Below are 17,475 nucleotides of genomic sequence, written 5' to 3' on the forward strand. Positions count from 1 at the left end.
CGTGAGGGCAGCCTGGAGTTTTGCAGGGGCTTTCCACAGTCCTGAGCTGCCAGCCTCAAAGGGGACAGCTTTTGCTGTCATATTTTTCAAAGATATCTATTTTTACATATGTGTACATGTGAGTGTGTGCCATGTGTGTACAGGTACCCACAGCAACCAGAAAGGCTGTCAATCCCCTGTAGCTATGGTTACAGGGGGTTGCAAACCATCCAACCTAGGTGCTGGAAACCAAACTTGGGTCCTCTGAAAAAGCCGCAAACACTCTTAACTGCTGATCCATCTCTCAGCACAAACCAATCCTCCCTTTTATAGGCAAGATCTCATATAGCTCAGGCTAGCTTTGAACTCCCTATGTAGCTAAGGCTTTCCCTGAACTCCTCATCCTCTTGATTCTACCTCCCTAGTGTTAGGTTATAGGTGTGTTCCATTGAGCCCAGCTGCCATTGACCCTTTTGTTGCCCCCCCATATCGTGTGTGTGTGTGTGTGTGTGTGTCCATGCATGCCACAACACACATGTGGAGATCAGTCAACAACTAGAGAGTTAGTTCCCTCCTTCAACCATGTGGGTTCCAGGATCAAACTCAGGCAGCCAGGTTTGGTGGTCAGTTCCTTTACTTGTTGAGCCATCTTCCTGGTCCTGCAACTTTGTTTTCTTCAACTTCGCTTAACACATTCATTTCTCTTCGCCATATATGGCTTTGTGCACACTAGGCAAGTCATCTATCACTGAGTTACAGACCCAGTTCATTGCCAAGTTCTGATCCCCTAGATCCTGCTATTCGCCTCCTGTGTGTCTAATGTTTAATCTGTGTTTATCCAGCACAGTATTGATCAAGGCCCTGAGGAAAGTGACTAGGAAGTGAAAGCCTGGAGACCATGGACGGTGCCATGGGGCTTCGGGTGCCGCTGTGTCTGTGCCTGGTGTCCCTCCTCACTCTGCAGGCCGTGCCTGCTTTGGGCTTGGGCACAGGCAGACCCGGGAGCAGAGAGGTATGTGACTAAGTCCTTAAGCATAGTCAGGCAGTTGTGCCTGCACGGTGCCCTGCAGCTACAGAAGATCCTCCTGAGGGACCTGGGCCACCCCCACCCTCTGGATCATCCATCTCTGCCTGAAGAGGTTACCTCCAAGCAGGAGGACGGAGGTGGAGGAGCAGTGAACACAGACCCTGTTCCCACCCTGTACGAGATGGGCCATGGTCCTTGAGCCTTTCCACTCATACTCAGCTTCGGTTTGTTTTGCAGAAGCGACAGGCTGTGGATACAGTAAGTGAAAGTCTTGACAAGGATCTGAGATGGGGCCCTTATTATAGGTTTGCTTCCTCCCACTCCTGTGAGTATACCTGTCAGAGCCAGAAACAGGGGGTTCCCATATCCTGAAATGTGACATTGTTTGAACCTCACCTCAAGTCTGCAGCAGAGAGAGAGGGTCTCCTTGGGAGGTCTGGTATGTTCTTCTGGGATCTGAGGACCTTTGATCTAGAGTGGGCAGGATCCCCCAATTTTCTTTTGCTTCAGACAGTCGATGGTGTGTTCATCAGGAGTTTGAAAGTCAATTGTAAAGTTACCTCTCGCTTTGCCCACTACATCATCACCAGTCAAGTGGTCAACAGCGCAGATGAAGCCCGGGAAGTGGCTTTTGATGTGGAAATCCCCAAGACAGCCTTCATCAGTGACTTTGCCATGTGCGTGACGTCCTGTCCAACTCCTCCACCCTCAGTTCTGTAGTGTCCATTAACCTGTTCAGCCTGAGGCCAGAGGGCCAGATCTCACTTTTGGTCACTGACAGGCCCAGTGTAGAGGGCAGGAGGGAGGTCTACTAGCCTTTTCAGCTCCTCCCTTACACAGAAATTAGGGCCTCTGAATGCTTGTTTTCAGTTTTTGACTCAAGGACCAAACCAGCATATGATCTGGCCTCAGTGAACATGGTGGTTATCTACTGATTTGCCCTGGGCCTTCTGAGAAGTGGACAGTAGAAACAGCAGACAGTAGATACCTTTTTCAAGGAGTCTTGTGGACAGGGTCTTCTTAGGCTCAGTACACTTCCAATACAATGACAACCTAGGCAGTAAAGAGAGGCCATCACTACTGAGGACTTTTCCCTTTGGTGCAGCACAGCAGATGGGAACACATTCATTGGGGACATAAAGGACAAAGTGAGTGCATGGAAGCAGTACCGGAAAGCAGCCATTTTAGGGGAGAATGCTGGCCTTGTCAGGTAAGTTCCAGGCCTTGATGGCTAAGCCACCAGGGCTGTCCCTTCTGTCCAGCCAGGACAGAGCCAAAGGCTGCAAGATGTTATTGGGTAGGGGACGTCTACAGGAGGATGGAGGCTTGAGTAAACTGTTGGAACTGGCCTTGAGGGCAGGAGTGGGGTATGCTTGGCCTTTTTATGTCATGTGCTCTGGCCTTGACCATCCAGTTGATATAATCTTGGGAACAGCATGATAAGAGAAACTGGAGCTGGGCAGTGGTGGCACATGCCTTTAGTCCCAGCACTCAGGAGGCAGAGGCAGGAGGATCTCTGTGAGTTTGAGACCAGCCTTGTCTACAAGAGCTATTTCCAGGACAGCCTCCAAAGCTACACAGAGAAACCCTGGCTTGAAAAACAAAACAAAACACACACGCACGCACGCACGCACGCACGCACGCACACACACACACACACACACACACACACACACACGCAATCTGAGGGCCATGCTTTAGGTGCTAAGGATGCACATGTTATCTTTTGCCTGACTGTTGTTGTCTCTGGTGACATGTCCAGAGCCTCGGGCAGAAATATGGAACAGTTTACCATCCACATCACCATTGGAGCCCAGAGCAAGACCACATTTCAGCTCACCTATGAGGAGGTGCTAAAGCGGAGACTTACACAATATGACATTGTCATCAAAGTCAAGCCCAAGCAGTTGGTACAACATTTTGAGGTAGTTTGCAGGTCCCTGGGATGGGCACCCCCCCAATCTCTCTCTCTGGCTCTCAGCACTGGTCCAGCCCCTTCCATGTTTCCCCAGGCCTGAAAACAGGAAATGAGAATGATTCTCCCAGGGTGGGCTCCTGTGGGCTCTTCCTGGGCAGGAAGCTCCCTGAATCTCCCAGTTTTCTCCTCATCCATGAACCCCCAGTGCTTGAGCATCTTTCTGTCAGTATTGGTGGACTTTCTGTGACAAGCCTGGCCCTGCTAAGGGTGGCTGGGGACTGCACACAACAGGAAGACAGGTCCACAAGATTTTGGATGAAATTTGGTGCTAGCCCAAATGGGCCTTAGCACAGAATTGGCTTCCATGGTGCAGATCGATGTGGACATCTTTGAGCCCCAGGGGATCAGCAAGCTGGATGCTCAGGCCTCCTTCCTCAGCAAGGAACTTGCTGCTGAAACTATCAAGAAGACTTTCTCAGGGAAGAAGGTGTGTGTCATGGCGGGAGTGGGGATGGGCCCTTAGAGATGCACAGTTTAGCCTGGCCCCGATAAAATATACAGGCACGGTTGCTAGGTGGTCATGATAAGTTATTAGTCAGACTTTCCATCCACTGTAGCAAATACCTACCTGGCAGAGACAGCTTCGGGGAGGAGGTGTTCATTTTGGCCCACGGTCTCTGAGATCTCAATCCATCGTCAGCTTGTTCCACTGTTTCTGGGACATAGTGAAGGAAACATCAAGACAGAAGTGCCTGTAGGAATAGAGGTTGCTCACTTATACAGCCAGACATCAGAGAGAGAGAGAGAGAGAGAGAGAGAGAGACCCAAAGGGCCATAGCAAGGTCACCTCTCCAGTGACTAACTTTCTTCAACCTAGCCTCGCTTTTCTCTGTTCTACCTCAGACCAATAGTCTATTCGTTGTTTTATTTTATCTCTTTTTTGTTTGGTTTGGTTTGGTTTGGTTTTTGAGACAGGTTTGCTCTGCATATCTATGTCTCTCCTGGAACCCACTATGTAGCCCAGGCTGCCCTTGAGCTGAAGATCCTCAGGCCTCAGCCACTTGAGACTTGAGTTCTGGGATCATAGGCATTACTACCATGGCCTCGTATAGCCTTTCTAATCCCACAGTGTGAGATGACTGATATCTTTTATAATATCACACTGCTGTTATTTTATTCCTGTTTTTATACCTTACTACTGGTGGTTATTACAGAAATCCCAACAAATCTCTTATCACAGACAAGTGTGCACACTCAGAACCCAGATGCCCAGGCAAACACATTCAGGTGTAAATACACACACACACACACACACACACACACACACACCCCATGCATACATGCACACACACATCTTAAGTTGTTTTGCAGATACCCTATTTGCAGCTATGCAGACCTTTGGTGCCTCACACTTTCTTTGCTTTCAGGGTCACGTGCTCTTCCGGCCCACTGTCAGCCAGCAGCAGTCCTGCTCCACGTGCTCTACTTCCTTGCTGAATGGAGACTTCAAGGTGACTTACGATGTCAATCGAGACAAGCTCTGTGACCTCTTGGTAAGCCTATCTATATATAGCTCATGGCCCAAGCCTGAGAGGGCAGGGAAAGGAGCTTGGGAGAGAGGCCTTTCTGGGTTTCTTCTGTTCCAGGTGGCAAACAATTACTTTGCACACTTCTTCGCCCCCAAAAACCTGACCGATATGAGCAAGAACCTGGTTTTTGTGATTGACATCAGTGGCTCCATGGAAGGCCAGAAAGTGAAGCAGGTGAAGGGTGGCTCTGAGCTGCTCACCTAACACAAGCGCCTGTGACTCATCTTGTCATAAATTTAGGTTTGGCTGCCAAAGGGGTTTGGGACTTGCACTGATGAGCAGTGCAAGGGAATGTAACTGGAAATCCCTACTCTGGAATCAGCCAGTTTTCTCACTGAGAGACGGTAGGCGTGCACAGCTCTTCTCATCAGTTTTGAAACATAGGATGATGGTGCCCACAGGTCACAGAATTTCCCATGGAGATGTGCTCAGCAGAGAAGGCCTGTGCCCTGAAAATGCTGGGAATAATAAATGATCTATGGCCTGGCACCTCTGCACATTCAGAGATGTGCCCAATGGGTGGTAAAGCCATGGCTGCACAAGACAAGTTCTAGAAAAGCAGCTCTGATAGGAGATGGGGGGCTCTTTATTGATCCTGCTCCCCCCAATCTCCTAGTCATTTCTTCTCCCTATACTTGGTCCATTTTCCTTCTTTGTACCCCTCATATGCCCAGAGTTACAGCAGCAGGCTACTTTCTTGGGGCTGTCTGACTGTCACTATGCTTGCCCACTGTGGGTTTCTAGAGTGGCTGCCTGGGTTCCTGGAAGGGGCTAACCTACAGCCATCCAGGGTCTATGTCCTTCCTCTGACTTCCTGTCCTTGCAGACCAAGGAAGCACTACTTAAGATCCTGGGGGACGTGAAGCCAGGAGATAACTTTGATCTGGTCCTCTTTGGATCTCAAGTGCAATCCTGGAAGGGCTCACTGGTACCAGCGTCTAAGGCCAATGTGCAAGCAGCTCAGGACTTCGTGCGCCGCTTTTCTCTGGCTGGAGGTAGGGAAGGTGTCCCAGCACACCCTGGTGCCACTTCTACTTTCTTGGGATATGGATGTGCACTGGTCCCATTCTTCTCCTTACAGCCACAAACCTGAATGGAGGCTTGCTCCGAGGAATTGAGATCTTAAACAAAGCTCAAGGAAGCCACCCAGAGCTCAGCTCCGCCTCAATTCTTATCATGTTGACAGACGGAGAGCCTACCGAGGGTGAGTTCCTCAAGGGCTGCCCTGGGAGGTGATCTCGCTACCAGAAATGACCAATTTATCTATTGGAGAGGCCACTGGGGCAGAAAGACTCAGGGTAAAGTCAAATGCTGGCCTAAAAACTGCTTGGACCACAGTGTTCCAAGGTGCATCTCTGTCCTGTGATTTGGTAACAGCAAGTGTTTCTATGTGGTGTTTGGACATATAGGGTCTCAGAGGATGGATGAGGGGGATTTACAGGCTGAGTTTCCTTAAGCCATTTATTCAGGACCTACTTTGTGCTAAGTCCAGGACAAGGGGCTGCAAAGAGTCACCAAGAGAGTGAGATGTGTCTCTGCCCTCAAGCTAACCAGGAGTAGAGGATCTCTACCACAGAAGCTAGATGAGCAGGGTGCCACAGGGTATGGGACCCCTGACAAGGGCACTTGACCCAGGTGAGGTCTGGGAAGGTCTCTTGGAAGAAGCAAGCCCTGAGCTGGAAGGAAGGACATGGGGCAGGAAGGGATCTTCCCGCCTGTCAGGAAAGAGGACATGTGCAGAATGGAGTAAAATGAGAGGAAAGGGCCGGTGGGGCCTCACAGGCCATGGTGAGGGACCATGGGAGAATTTGGAGCAGGACCGCATCTGCCTATGATGGGCACACATGGTTGGCAGGGCCTTCAGGGAGCTTTTCCAGCTGGTGTAGTTGCTCCACAAAGCCTCTAGTTGACATGGGGACTAGAGTTGATTTGGGATGGGAACCTTGGCTCCCAAGAACTGTTTCAAAGGCTGCTAGGGCCCCTTTATGCCTGAAATCTGGCATCCCATTACTGCCTACATGTGTGGCTGCAGGGGAGACGGACCGTTCCCAGATCCTCAAGAATGTACGCAATGCTATCCAGGGCAGATTCCCACTCTACAACCTGGGCTTTGGCCACGACCTGGACTTTAACTTCCTGGAGATCATGTCCATGGAGAACAATGGATGGGCCCAGAGAATTTATGAGGACCACGATGCCACCCAGCAGCTGCAGGTCTCCCCTCCCCTCCCATATACCATCATCAACACGTCATGGGGTCTCGGTGGCCATTTGCCTACCAGCAAGTACCTAACCCCCTGGGCCTAGATTCCACCTCTAAAGCAAGACATCTGCATCCCACTTTGTGCATAGCCTTCCTAGCAGGCTCCTAGGTGCTCTGTTCTGAGGCTACATTCCCTATCCCTGCAGGGCTTCTACAATCAAGTAGCCAACCCCCTGCTGACAGATGTGGAGCTGCAGTATCCCCAGGATGCAGTCTTGGCTCTAACTCAGCACCGACATAAACAGTACTATGATGGTTCAGAGATTGTGGTGGCTGGACGCATTGCTGACCACAAACTGAGCATCTTTAAGGCTGATGTTCGGGCTCGTGGGGTAAATGGTGGACTGCTGAGGGTGTAGAGGCTAGGCAATTCTTAGACACTCCAAACTCACACTGTTCCCTACCGCTGACCTTCCTAAGGCCTTCTCTTTCCCCATAGCAATGTCCTCCTCCCAGGAGCGAACAAATATATCTCAGCCTGGAGACTGGACAGGTTGGAATGAAACCAGTGTGGCATCAGTTAGTGTAACCCTTGGCTCAATAGGATCACTCAACACTCCTCACATCACCACCCCCATCTCCCACCCTCTCATGAGAGAACGAGAGGCCAGCCTCTGCTTCTCATGAGGTCCCATTTCTTGGACAAGCCCTGTGTATCAGGCCCAGTGTCATGGTACAGTGAATGCAGCCACATGCACATACATGGAAGGGTCCAGTGATAAGAGACCTGGGCTCACCATCCAGGACATGGATTCAGCCCACAGTGGGGTTGAGGGCTTAGAACTTAGGCCTGGAGGGAAGAAAGCTAGCTAGAATCTGGCGTTGCCCTGTCTGGCTCTCCAGATTGTACTTTTCCTATACCACAGAGATAGCACTGCCCTTGAGAGCATGTGTATGCATTTGGGGTAAATGGAATATCCATTAAGTACAAGATGCAGGCCTTGATACAAACAAGGCCTTGTCCCAAGACTTCATTATTGTAGCTGGGGACCATAGCATATTCATATGGTCCAGCTATGGCAAGCTGACCAGGACAGCCCAGGTGGAGAAGGGAACAGCAAGCATAAACAGCAGGTATTTGCTGGCCTCTTCCAGAGAGAGTAACTCCATGAGGACAGGCCTGGGTTTCCTGTTCCACTGAGTCTCTCAGGCCTGGGCCATGCCTGGCTCACAAGGGATGGTTAGCCAGCATCTGTAGGGTGGATGGGCAGATGTAGACGAAAGCAGGACCCAGAGAGATAATGAAGATACTGAGAATGAAGATGCACAGACCCAGTGAGGTGTTTGCCACCATCTCAGGCATCATCCAAGACTCGTACTGTCATGCCTTATGGCCTTTCTCCCCTTTCAACTCTCAGGAGAGGCAAGAATTCAAGGCAACTTGTCTAGTGGATGAGGAAGAGATGAAGAAACTGCTCCGAGAACGTGGCCACATGCTAGAGAATCACGTGGAGCGGCTATGGGCCTACCTCACCATCCAGGAGCTGCTGGCTAAGCGGTAGGGCCACTACACCTGCTAGGAGTGGGCACTGATCGCCCTTGTTTCTGATAGACAGGGGACGGCATGGCAGTTCTGAGCCTGCAGGCTGGGGGATCAGGGGTGCTTTCCACCTCTGCTTTCCTCAGGGTCTACAGTGTGGGTCTTCCATTTGGGTGGGGAATCTGAGAAGAGGACAGCCCACTTGTCCCACTGAGCTGCCTTGGAGGAGGGTGCCACTTGCTATGGGGTTACTGTGTCTATGCATATTCATTTAGTCCTCACCATCTGTGAGGGAGTCCCTTCATCATTTTTATTTAATGGGAGAGCAATGCAAAGCTCAGAGAGGTCGGTTACCATGGTCTCATAGCAGCCAAGCTATGTAGCTCTGAGACATATGCCTCAGCCCTGCCAAATATCCAGGTTCTCACTGTGAGAAATCCTGCAACCATAATGTCTCTAAGGCCACAGCCATTGTGCCAGGAGGGAGCTGTGAGTGAAAGTTTGTTGAGCGAGTGAAAGAGAGGACAGACAGGCAGGGAAGGTGAGGGAAGGAATGCATAACCATTATCACTTGTGTAGAGGTCTTAGAGCCAAGCATGTGTCTCACACAGGATGAAGATGGAAGGGGAAGAGAGGGCCAACCTGTCGTCCCAGGTCCTGAAGATGTCACTGGATTATCAGTTCGTTACACCACTGACCTCTATGATGATCAGAGGCCTGACAGACCAGGATGGGCTGGAGCCCACCATTGACAAGACCCCAGAGGGTATAGGCAGTAGGGGTCTGTGGTCATGAAGGTCATGAGCCAAAATCCTCCTGGGATTAATTCTTTTCTTCTTCCCTTCCTTTCAGATTCTCAGCCCTTAGGTGAGCTTTCAGCCTGTTGATTTAGCAGGTGGCTTCAAGTGGCTGGAAGGTGACAAATGCTGTCCCCCAAGCTCAGAACCTATAAGTTCTTGAGTCTTCCCTGGTCCCACCTCCTGGGCTTATTCCTTCTGCCTGAATCACAAGCTCAGGGCTTTCATGTTTCATGAGCCTCTGCCAGCTAGAAACTTTCCCAGCCTTCCTCGAGTCTCCATCTCCCCTCAGCCCAGTGTGTGTGTGTGTGTGTGTGTGTGTGTGTGTGTGTGTATTAGGGACCCTTGGGAGGCCCCCTCAACCTCAGCAGGGTTGAGTCTCTGCCTGAGGTACACTTCAGGACTGAACTGCATGCCCTGGGGGTAGGGTGGGGATCAGAGTAACCTTGTGTTTTCCTTGTCTTCTGCAGAGATGGTGGGACCCAGAAGGAGTAAGTAGCAACCATCTTGGGGACTCCTTCTCCACTCTTCCTGCTAACCCTGTTGGCCCTCAATTGAGCACTTAGCTCTCACCAAAACACTGCTTATCACCCAGTCCGGTTCCCCATCACGACCTTACTGGAAATCCGTAGGACATTACCCCATTGTAGGCCCGGCTTCCCCAACTGAAGAGGACAGAGGGGGTCAGGCCACCTCACAGTACCAAACTTCTGTCCCCATGTCCTGAGAGGCATGGAGTGTGTGAAACTTTAGTGCCCCAGGCCAGCTGCATGGAAAGGGGGGTGTGCACAGCTCTAGGAGGTCGTGCCACATACCCCTTCTTAGTACCATCCATTGTCATCTACAGCGTTCGTGCTGTCAGCCACACAGCCTTCTCCCACAGCCCACAGTTCCTTAGTCTCAAAGTTGCCAAACCGAGTGACAGGCGGTGAGTCTTGAGAGGGTCTGTGGGATTCCCCTAACTGGCCCCATCAGACCAATACTCAATGTAATGGACTCCATGCTGTATTCCCAGTGGACACCGATCCCCACTTTATCATCTATGTGCCGCAGAAAGAGGATAGCCTGTGCTTCAACATCAATGAGGAACCTGGGGTGATCCTGAGCCTGGTGCATGACCCTGACACAGGTGTGGTGGGTAATGTGCTCTCTGCTAGGTGGGGCAGAGCCAGCACACCTCTACCCTCCCTATTTAAGCAGAAACAACTGGGGTGGCCCTTACTGCCTACTGCCTTGCATATCATCCACTTGGCAGGTGCCTCTTGCCTCCCTCTTACTCCATGTCCTTGACTACACTACCCAAGGTTTATGAGTGTGTGACTCCTACAGTACACAGGACCTGTAGCTAGAGCTGCTCAGGTCTTGCTCTCTTGATATCCTTAGACATTTTAAACCAAGAGTCCCTCATTTCTGTCTCATACCATGGTCTGAACATCACACAGGTCTTGTCATACCTTTTCCACAAGCATGGCTGTACAGGGCCTCAAAGCACCTCTCTAGCATGGCTATAGTAGAGAAAACTTTCCTGACTCCGCCCTGGCCCACCAACACCTCATCCATCCATCCAGCTCCGTATCTGTTGAGTATCAACTAGGGGCTAGGATTCAGCGAGGACAGGGCTATCCCGCACCCCACAGACACAAGGGACTTAGATGTCAATTTTGGAGCATGAGGCTCAACACTTAGGGTCAGTGAGGATGGGGCTGTTCAGGGCCTGGCAAATGCATTTCTAGATCTCCTGTTGAGTCTGCCTCTGTGTGAGAAGGAGGATGGCCCACTCCTGTCCTCAGGGGGCCATAGTCCAAAAAAAGAAAGCTCAGTATGGAATATCTAGTAGGCACAGTATGGGTGGAAGGGAAGCAGAGAAGAATCAAGGGGGTCTTGGGAGCAGGACCAGTCCTGAAAGTGACACCCTTAAAGATGACATGGTCTGTGGCATGTAGGGGACTTCCTGGGAGGGAAATGTGGCATGAGCAAAGGACCCATGTTGACTGGATGGCTCCTCACCCCACTGTAGGCTTCTCAGTGAATGGGCAGCTCACTGGCAACAAGGCCAGCAGGCCTGGGCAGCATGAGGGCACATACTTCGGAAGACTTGGGATCTCAAACCCTGCCTCAGACTTTCAGCTGGAAGTGACTCCCCAGAACATTACCCTGAACCCCAGCTCTGGCGGGCCTGTGTTCTCCTGGAGGGACCAGGCCACGCTGCAGAAGGATGGGTAACTAGGCCTGTCTGGGCAGGAGGGAGGAACTATATTGTGGCATGGGGTTGAGGTCTAAAGCTGTAGCCCCAGCTCTGCCGCCTGAGCCTTCAGATCACACGTTTTCCAAGCAGTGTGATCAAGTGATGCCCACAGGGCCTACTACACACATAGTCAGACTCAACTATCCAGTGTCCATTTTCCTTCATTCTTGGGCATGAGCTTTGGGACTGGAGCCTTCAATCCCATCCCCCATCTCCAGCAAGCAAAGCCAGCCCCAGGCTGGGACAAAGGCCCCTCCTTCCCCACAGCTCCCCTGATTGTTTCCTGCACCGAATTGAGTCCTCTGGTCTTCCTTTTGGGTACCTGTCATGTCTATTCCTTCCTTTACACATTTATTCAACCAACTCCTTGAGATGCCAGCATAGATACAGAAAGAGGTGTTCTGAGACCAGGTGGGCGGTGCAGGTAATGAGTGGAATTCACCAGACACAGACTCAGATAGCCACCAATTACTAGCTACGTGACTTCGGGAAAATTACTTAACCCCTCTGAACCTTGGTCCTTTCACAGAGTCAGAGTGAAAAGTTGAGTGATTCAGTTTACATAGAGTACTTGGCACAGGGCCTAGTACATGTTAAGCCATCCAGGACAGAGAGACATATGGGAGGGGACAAATAGCCATGGGGATGGTTGTGATATCTGGGTCCTAGAGGTTGAGGGCAGCTAATCCTGATCTGATGCCTACCTGGCCCTGCAGGGTCGTGGTGACCATCAACAAGAAGAGGAACCTGGTGGTGTCTGTGGAAGATGGAGCTACCTTTGAGATTGTCCTGCACAGGGCGTGGAAGGGGAGTGCTGTCCACCAGGACTTTCTGGGCTTCTATGTGCTGGATAGCTTCCGGATGTCAACACGGACGCAGGGGCTACTGGGTATGACTGGTAGGGTGGGCAGAACTGTGAGTCTGTGCTCTGAAACCACTGTGTGCTCATGGGTCCCAGAGCACAGTGACAATCATATCTCCAGCATAATCCTTTAAGACTTGAGGGCTTTGTCCCTCTTAAAGATGGTGACTGGATGCAGAGTGAGGTGAAAGCTAAGTGAGCCTGGGAATGAGTGGGAGAAACACCCAGCTCATAGAAAGGTCAGAAGGTTCCAGGGGCTTGTAAGAAGGGCAGGTTGTTGATCACCAGATCTCTGTGACATTTCTATCACCCCTACTTTCTGTGAGGTACTTGTCCCTCGGGCATCTCTCCCCTTCATCAGTAACAGCAGTCCCCAATGCACCTTTACAGGGCAATTCTTCTGCCCCCTGGAGTTTGAAGTGTCTGACATCCGCCCAGGGTCTGACCCTATGAAGTTAGATGCCACAATGGTCGTGAAGAATCAGCAGCTGACAGTCACCAGGTGAGTGGGTTGCTGTCCAGTGCTTCTGCTCATGCCTGCATTTTGTCCCTATCGTAAGTCTAGGTCTTCCTCCTGGTATTATGTGGGTAAGGTCTACATAAGGACCCCAGCTATCTTGTCTGTGTCCAGGGGCTTACAAAAAGACTACCACAAGGACCCCAGACGTGGAACAGAAGTGCCTTGCTGGTTCATCCACAACAACGGAGCTGGACTGATTGATGGAGTTCACACTGACTATATTGTCCCCGACATCTTTTGAGTCCTTCATCTAGAACAGCAGTCTGCACCTGGAACTGCATCTGAGGAGGGAGAGAAGAGCATCAAATTAACTCCACCTTCCTGAGCATTCTGGTCCCTTGTGTCAAGACATTTTGTGCTTTCATTAAAGAGAGGCTGTGCCCAGTGCGGTTGGCTGCTTTGGGGAAAGGGGCAGTAGGAAAATAGCTCAGGACCACACCAGACCCAAAGACAGGCAAAGAGTGCAGAGGTGGGAGGAAAACCCGCCAGCTCTGTAGCCCTGCATACTGCTCTCTGCTACTGGATGACTCCATGGCCTCTGAATCCCCTGAGTGAGCCCGTCATGCAATCCAGGAACCCAGAGATGCTTTGTCAGTGAGGGACATCATGACTGACTCACGCTGTCCTATGAACAGGACCATTAACAGTCGAAGAAACAGAAGTTGGGTGACCTGTTAAAAGTCCCTCAGCTTATGAATGACAGAGCTGGGTCTGACAACAAACATGTCACAGGTGTGTCTTGTGTGACACTAGCAACAAGGAACATGGGCAAAGTCTGCTGGGTAACAGCATTAACACATGAAGATTATTTGCAGGTAGAGTTAGGGTCACAAGGAAATCTTACAGGAGCAGGCACCTCAGACCTTCACCTTAGTCAAATTCCCTTGTGGGGATGGCAGCCTGTGGTAGCCAGACTGCTATGGTATAGCTCTAGGATGAGACAGTGACTGGCTAAAGCTGGGGTTTCAGGCGCCTACAACAACACCCCATTGTTTCCTCATAATCTCTAAAATTGTTCTGGTAAGGCCCCTTTCCTTGGGTTGGTCTTAGGACTCCGTAAAAAAGAAAACCATAGAGCACAGAGCTCCACTTTGGGGAGCAGTTTGCGTTTCATGCAGGTGTGATGGGCCTCTGCTCACTCTGGTTAAGAGTTTCTGCCCCTTTCTCATATGTCTTCTCTCCAGTCCCCATGACAAACAAAACTCATGGAGACCCAGATTGGACAAAGCTTGGTTTTGAGTAACATGGATATTGAATTATGTGCTTATTACTGTGACAAAATAATTTTAAGAAAGGAAATTTTATTTTGGCGTACAGTTCCAAGAGATACAATCCATCCTAGCAGAGAAGGCATTGATGACAAGAAGCAGAAGGTATCCACAATCAGAAAGCCAGGTGAAGAATGCTTGATTCATCTCACTTTTCCTTTTTATTTAGTTGAGAAACCCAGCCAATGGAATAGTCCCACCCAATTTAAAGTAGGACTTTCCTCTCCAGTTTACCTAATATAGATAATCCTTCATAGGCATGCCCAGAGGCTAACCTAATCTGGATATTATATCACAGGCATTCCCAGAGGCTCGTCTCTTCAGTGACTCTAGATGCTGTCAGACCCACAATCAGAATTGTGACAAGTTCATCCCCTGCCAACTTGGCACCAAAATTTATCACTCTTAACATGTAAACTTCCTCTCCTTTGTCCCAATAAGCTCGTGGCCATCTCAATGCAAAATGCACTCAGTTCAACTTCAAAAGTCCCCAGTCTTTAACAGTATCAACACTATTTCACAGTCCAAAAACTTTTCCAAGACTCAAGGCAACCTCTTGACCATGTGCACCTATAAAATAAAAAATAAGCCATGCACTCCTAGCAGTTGATGGAATAGAATAAACATTCCTATTCCAGAATGGGGAGAATGGGGTAATAATAAGAAATTACTGAGCCAAAGCAAGACTGAAACTCAGCAGGAAAAACACGAAATCCTGGAGCCCATGTTTGGCAGCTGAGAAATCAAGTGGAATTATCTGGGAAGGATCTAGGCAGCCATGTCTCTCCAGCTTTATGGGCTGCAGCATACACATCCTCCCCCTTGAGTCAGACCCACCCCATACATGCAGATTTCCATGGTTTTGGCAGTTCTCATATCCTGGACTCTCCATTGCAACTTAGGCTTTGCCCACAGAGCTTCAGAGTGGTTTCTTGGGGTCTCCTTGCAGGAATTCTGACCCTGCCACACTGTACTCTGATCTGACACACAGCAATAGCTCTCTGGAAACATGGTAGAAAACTCTCCATCTTCTACAGTCCTTCATCTGTTCACATCTGCAAAAACAGTTCCACATAGTTGAATGTTGTGTAACAATTCCTCTGAGATTGAAACATTGTATTCTGCAGGGAAGCTCATTAAGATCAGAAGTAAACAATTCAAAATAGCTTCCGGAAGTCCCTGAAACTGACTGGATTTACTAGGGCCCTCCTTTTCCAAGAGTATGTGTCATAGTTACTATTCTGTTTTTGTGAGGAGACACCATGACCAAGGCTACTCATAAAAGATAACATTTAATTGGGGGCTTGCATCCATGATCATCATGCGGAAATAGTCAGGCATGGCATTGGAGCAGTATTTGAGAGTGTTACATTCTGATCCATAGGCAGCAGAAAGAGAAAGGGAGATTCAGAGGCCCTGGTGTGGGCTTTTAAAACATCGAAGCCCACCTCCAGTGACACACTTCCTCCAACAAGGTCACACCTTCTAATCCTCACACAGTTCCAGTCCCTGGTGACTAAGCATTCAAATGTATGAGCCTATGGGGGCCATTCCCATTCTAACTATGATAGCGTATGAACGGTAGAGGCTATCTAGAGTCACTTTTAGACAAGACAAGCAGTCTGGAAGAAGCAGAGACCAGCTGAACCACTGGAAAATGGTACTCTCCAAGCTGTTGATCTACCTTCAGGCTATGCGCATGCTCCAGGTTTCTAGCTTTTGTGAGCTGCCACCAAAGCCAAGGTGTGCTTGGTGATACAGCTGTCATTGAGTCATTTCTGCTCCTATAGTAACCCTAGTAAAACTCATTGGTTCACCAAGTTGAACTTCATAGTAGTTCATGGGCTATCTATCTGGACTATGTGGATTCTCTCTCTCTCTCTCTCTCTCTCTCTCTCTCTCTCTCTCTCTCTCACTGTGTGTGTGTGTGTGTGTGTGTGTGTGTGTGTGTGGTGTCTCCTCAGGAAAAGTCTGTCACACAACAGTTTCTGGTGTAGGAGTCCAAGGAAATGCTGAAGGAAGACCCCAATTTCAAATAGTATGTAGGAACAAAGAGTATTTACCAGCATATGCAAAAGTCGTTCGCCTGTATAAAATGGCAACAGCCCTGAGAGGAGTGTGCAGGCTCCCTTTAAGCACAGCCAGGGGGACTTTCAGGAGCAGGTAGGCCGTCTCAAATATGACTGGTTAAACAAGCAGCAGTTACATTAGTACATTTTTAATTGGCTGCTGAGGTTTTATCTTTGAACATACTTACCCAAGTATGTTTCAAAGGGGTTGTGGGAACTGTCCTTGAGACATCCTGGGGCTGACTCAGGCCTTGTTCCTGCTCTCTCCCTCATCTCTGAATGTAATTTGTTGATAAATGGCTCTTTGTTGGGAGAGAAACCTGTTTGCCCCTCTCAGAAAACTAAAACCTAAATTCAGTTTCAAAAGTGGGAAAGTTTTAAACCCTTCACTGTGATAAAAATTTCCCGACAAAAGCAACTTAAGGCAGAAAGGGTTTATTTAGATTACAGCTCAAGGAGAAACAGTTTAGGGTCAGGGATGGCTAAAAGCAGGAGTAGGAGGTGGCTGGTCCAATTGCATCCAGAGTCAGGAAGGAGTGAGCGATGAGCTCTGTGCTCAACTTATTTTCTTTTTATTCAGTCTAGGATCCCAGTCCATGGAATGGTTTGTCCACATCTAATGTGGATCTCCCCACCTCAACTACCTAATCTAGATAATCCTTGACAAGTACTCCCAGAAGCTTGTCTCTTCCCTGACCCTAGATCTTGTCAAGTTCACAGTATTAGCCATCATAGATGTTGAGCTCAAAGACTACCCCAGGTTGGGGAACAGAGTCCTTCAACAGCAAGAGCAGGGGGTGTCACTAGAAGCTGAGAAATCATCACTTTATCTCCAAAGGCATTCTGGGAAAGCAGGGCTGCCAACTGGCTGGGTCAACCTACTCATCTTCCCCTCCTGAGGAATGGGCAAGGGATAAGCCTAGAAATATAAAATTCTAATTCTGCATGATTCTGGGTTTCTCCAAAACTCTGGCTGTCTTTCAGAAGCAGCTCTAAAATTCCTATTTTGAGTTGTCACTTTCCCCAAACTCCAAGCATGGTGGGGGCAGTGATTCAAATGGAAGAGTCAGGGAAAGGCTGTATAGGAAGCTGTGGGCGCTGAGGAGGAGTCCTGAGGAACAGGTTTGCTTCAACCCCAACCGCTAGTGGCTAGCAGGTGCTGAAAGTGGTCTGGGACATCCCCAGAGCCAAGAAAGACTTGGTTTTTAGAGGTCTTTTCTCCACCCCCAGCTATTGGTGATTGTTTAAGGACAGGTGCTACTCAGTGGGGTCCAGCAGTGGCCCCTGTCACCCCACCATCTTTGCTGACTTGGTAGCTCTGTCACTCTGTCATTGCTCTGAGTCTCCAGCCTCTCCCAGTCATTGGTCTTTCTGTAGCTTATTCTTCCTCTCAGTTTCTGCTTTTAGTCATCTCTCTCTGTAGCCAGAGCTCTGCACATCTGGTAGGCAGGCCTAAGG

At 49.6% G+C, this 17,475-nt stretch overlaps 1 protein-coding gene across 1 annotated transcript; it reads left to right on the forward strand.

Moving 5' to 3' along the window:
- Positions 1-832: 832 nt before the first annotated feature.
- Positions 833-13,065, forward strand: Itih1 (inter-alpha-trypsin inhibitor heavy chain 1). The gene is made up of 22 exons (XM_051204770.1): positions 833-991; positions 1,244-1,264; positions 1,517-1,683; positions 2,112-2,216; positions 2,769-2,931; positions 3,298-3,411; positions 4,352-4,477; positions 4,571-4,687; positions 5,340-5,508; positions 5,595-5,717; positions 6,546-6,727; positions 6,923-7,108; positions 8,135-8,274; positions 8,868-9,022; positions 9,109-9,123; positions 9,524-9,544; positions 9,901-9,981; positions 10,069-10,182; positions 11,071-11,272; positions 12,015-12,187; positions 12,551-12,662; positions 12,792-13,065. Exons 1-22 carry the CDS (start codon positions 878-880, stop codon positions 12,919-12,921), a joined length of 2,730 nt encoding a protein of 909 aa, XP_051060727.1. The 5' UTR covers positions 833-877; the 3' UTR covers positions 12,922-13,065.
- The last annotated feature ends 4,410 nt before the right edge of the window (positions 13,066-17,475 follow it).

The sequence above is a fragment of the Phodopus roborovskii genome, unplaced genomic scaffold (assembly GCF_943737965.1).
Source record: "Phodopus roborovskii unplaced genomic scaffold, PHOROB, whole genome shotgun sequence".
Taxonomy (NCBI): domain Eukaryota; kingdom Metazoa; phylum Chordata; class Mammalia; order Rodentia; family Cricetidae; genus Phodopus; species Phodopus roborovskii.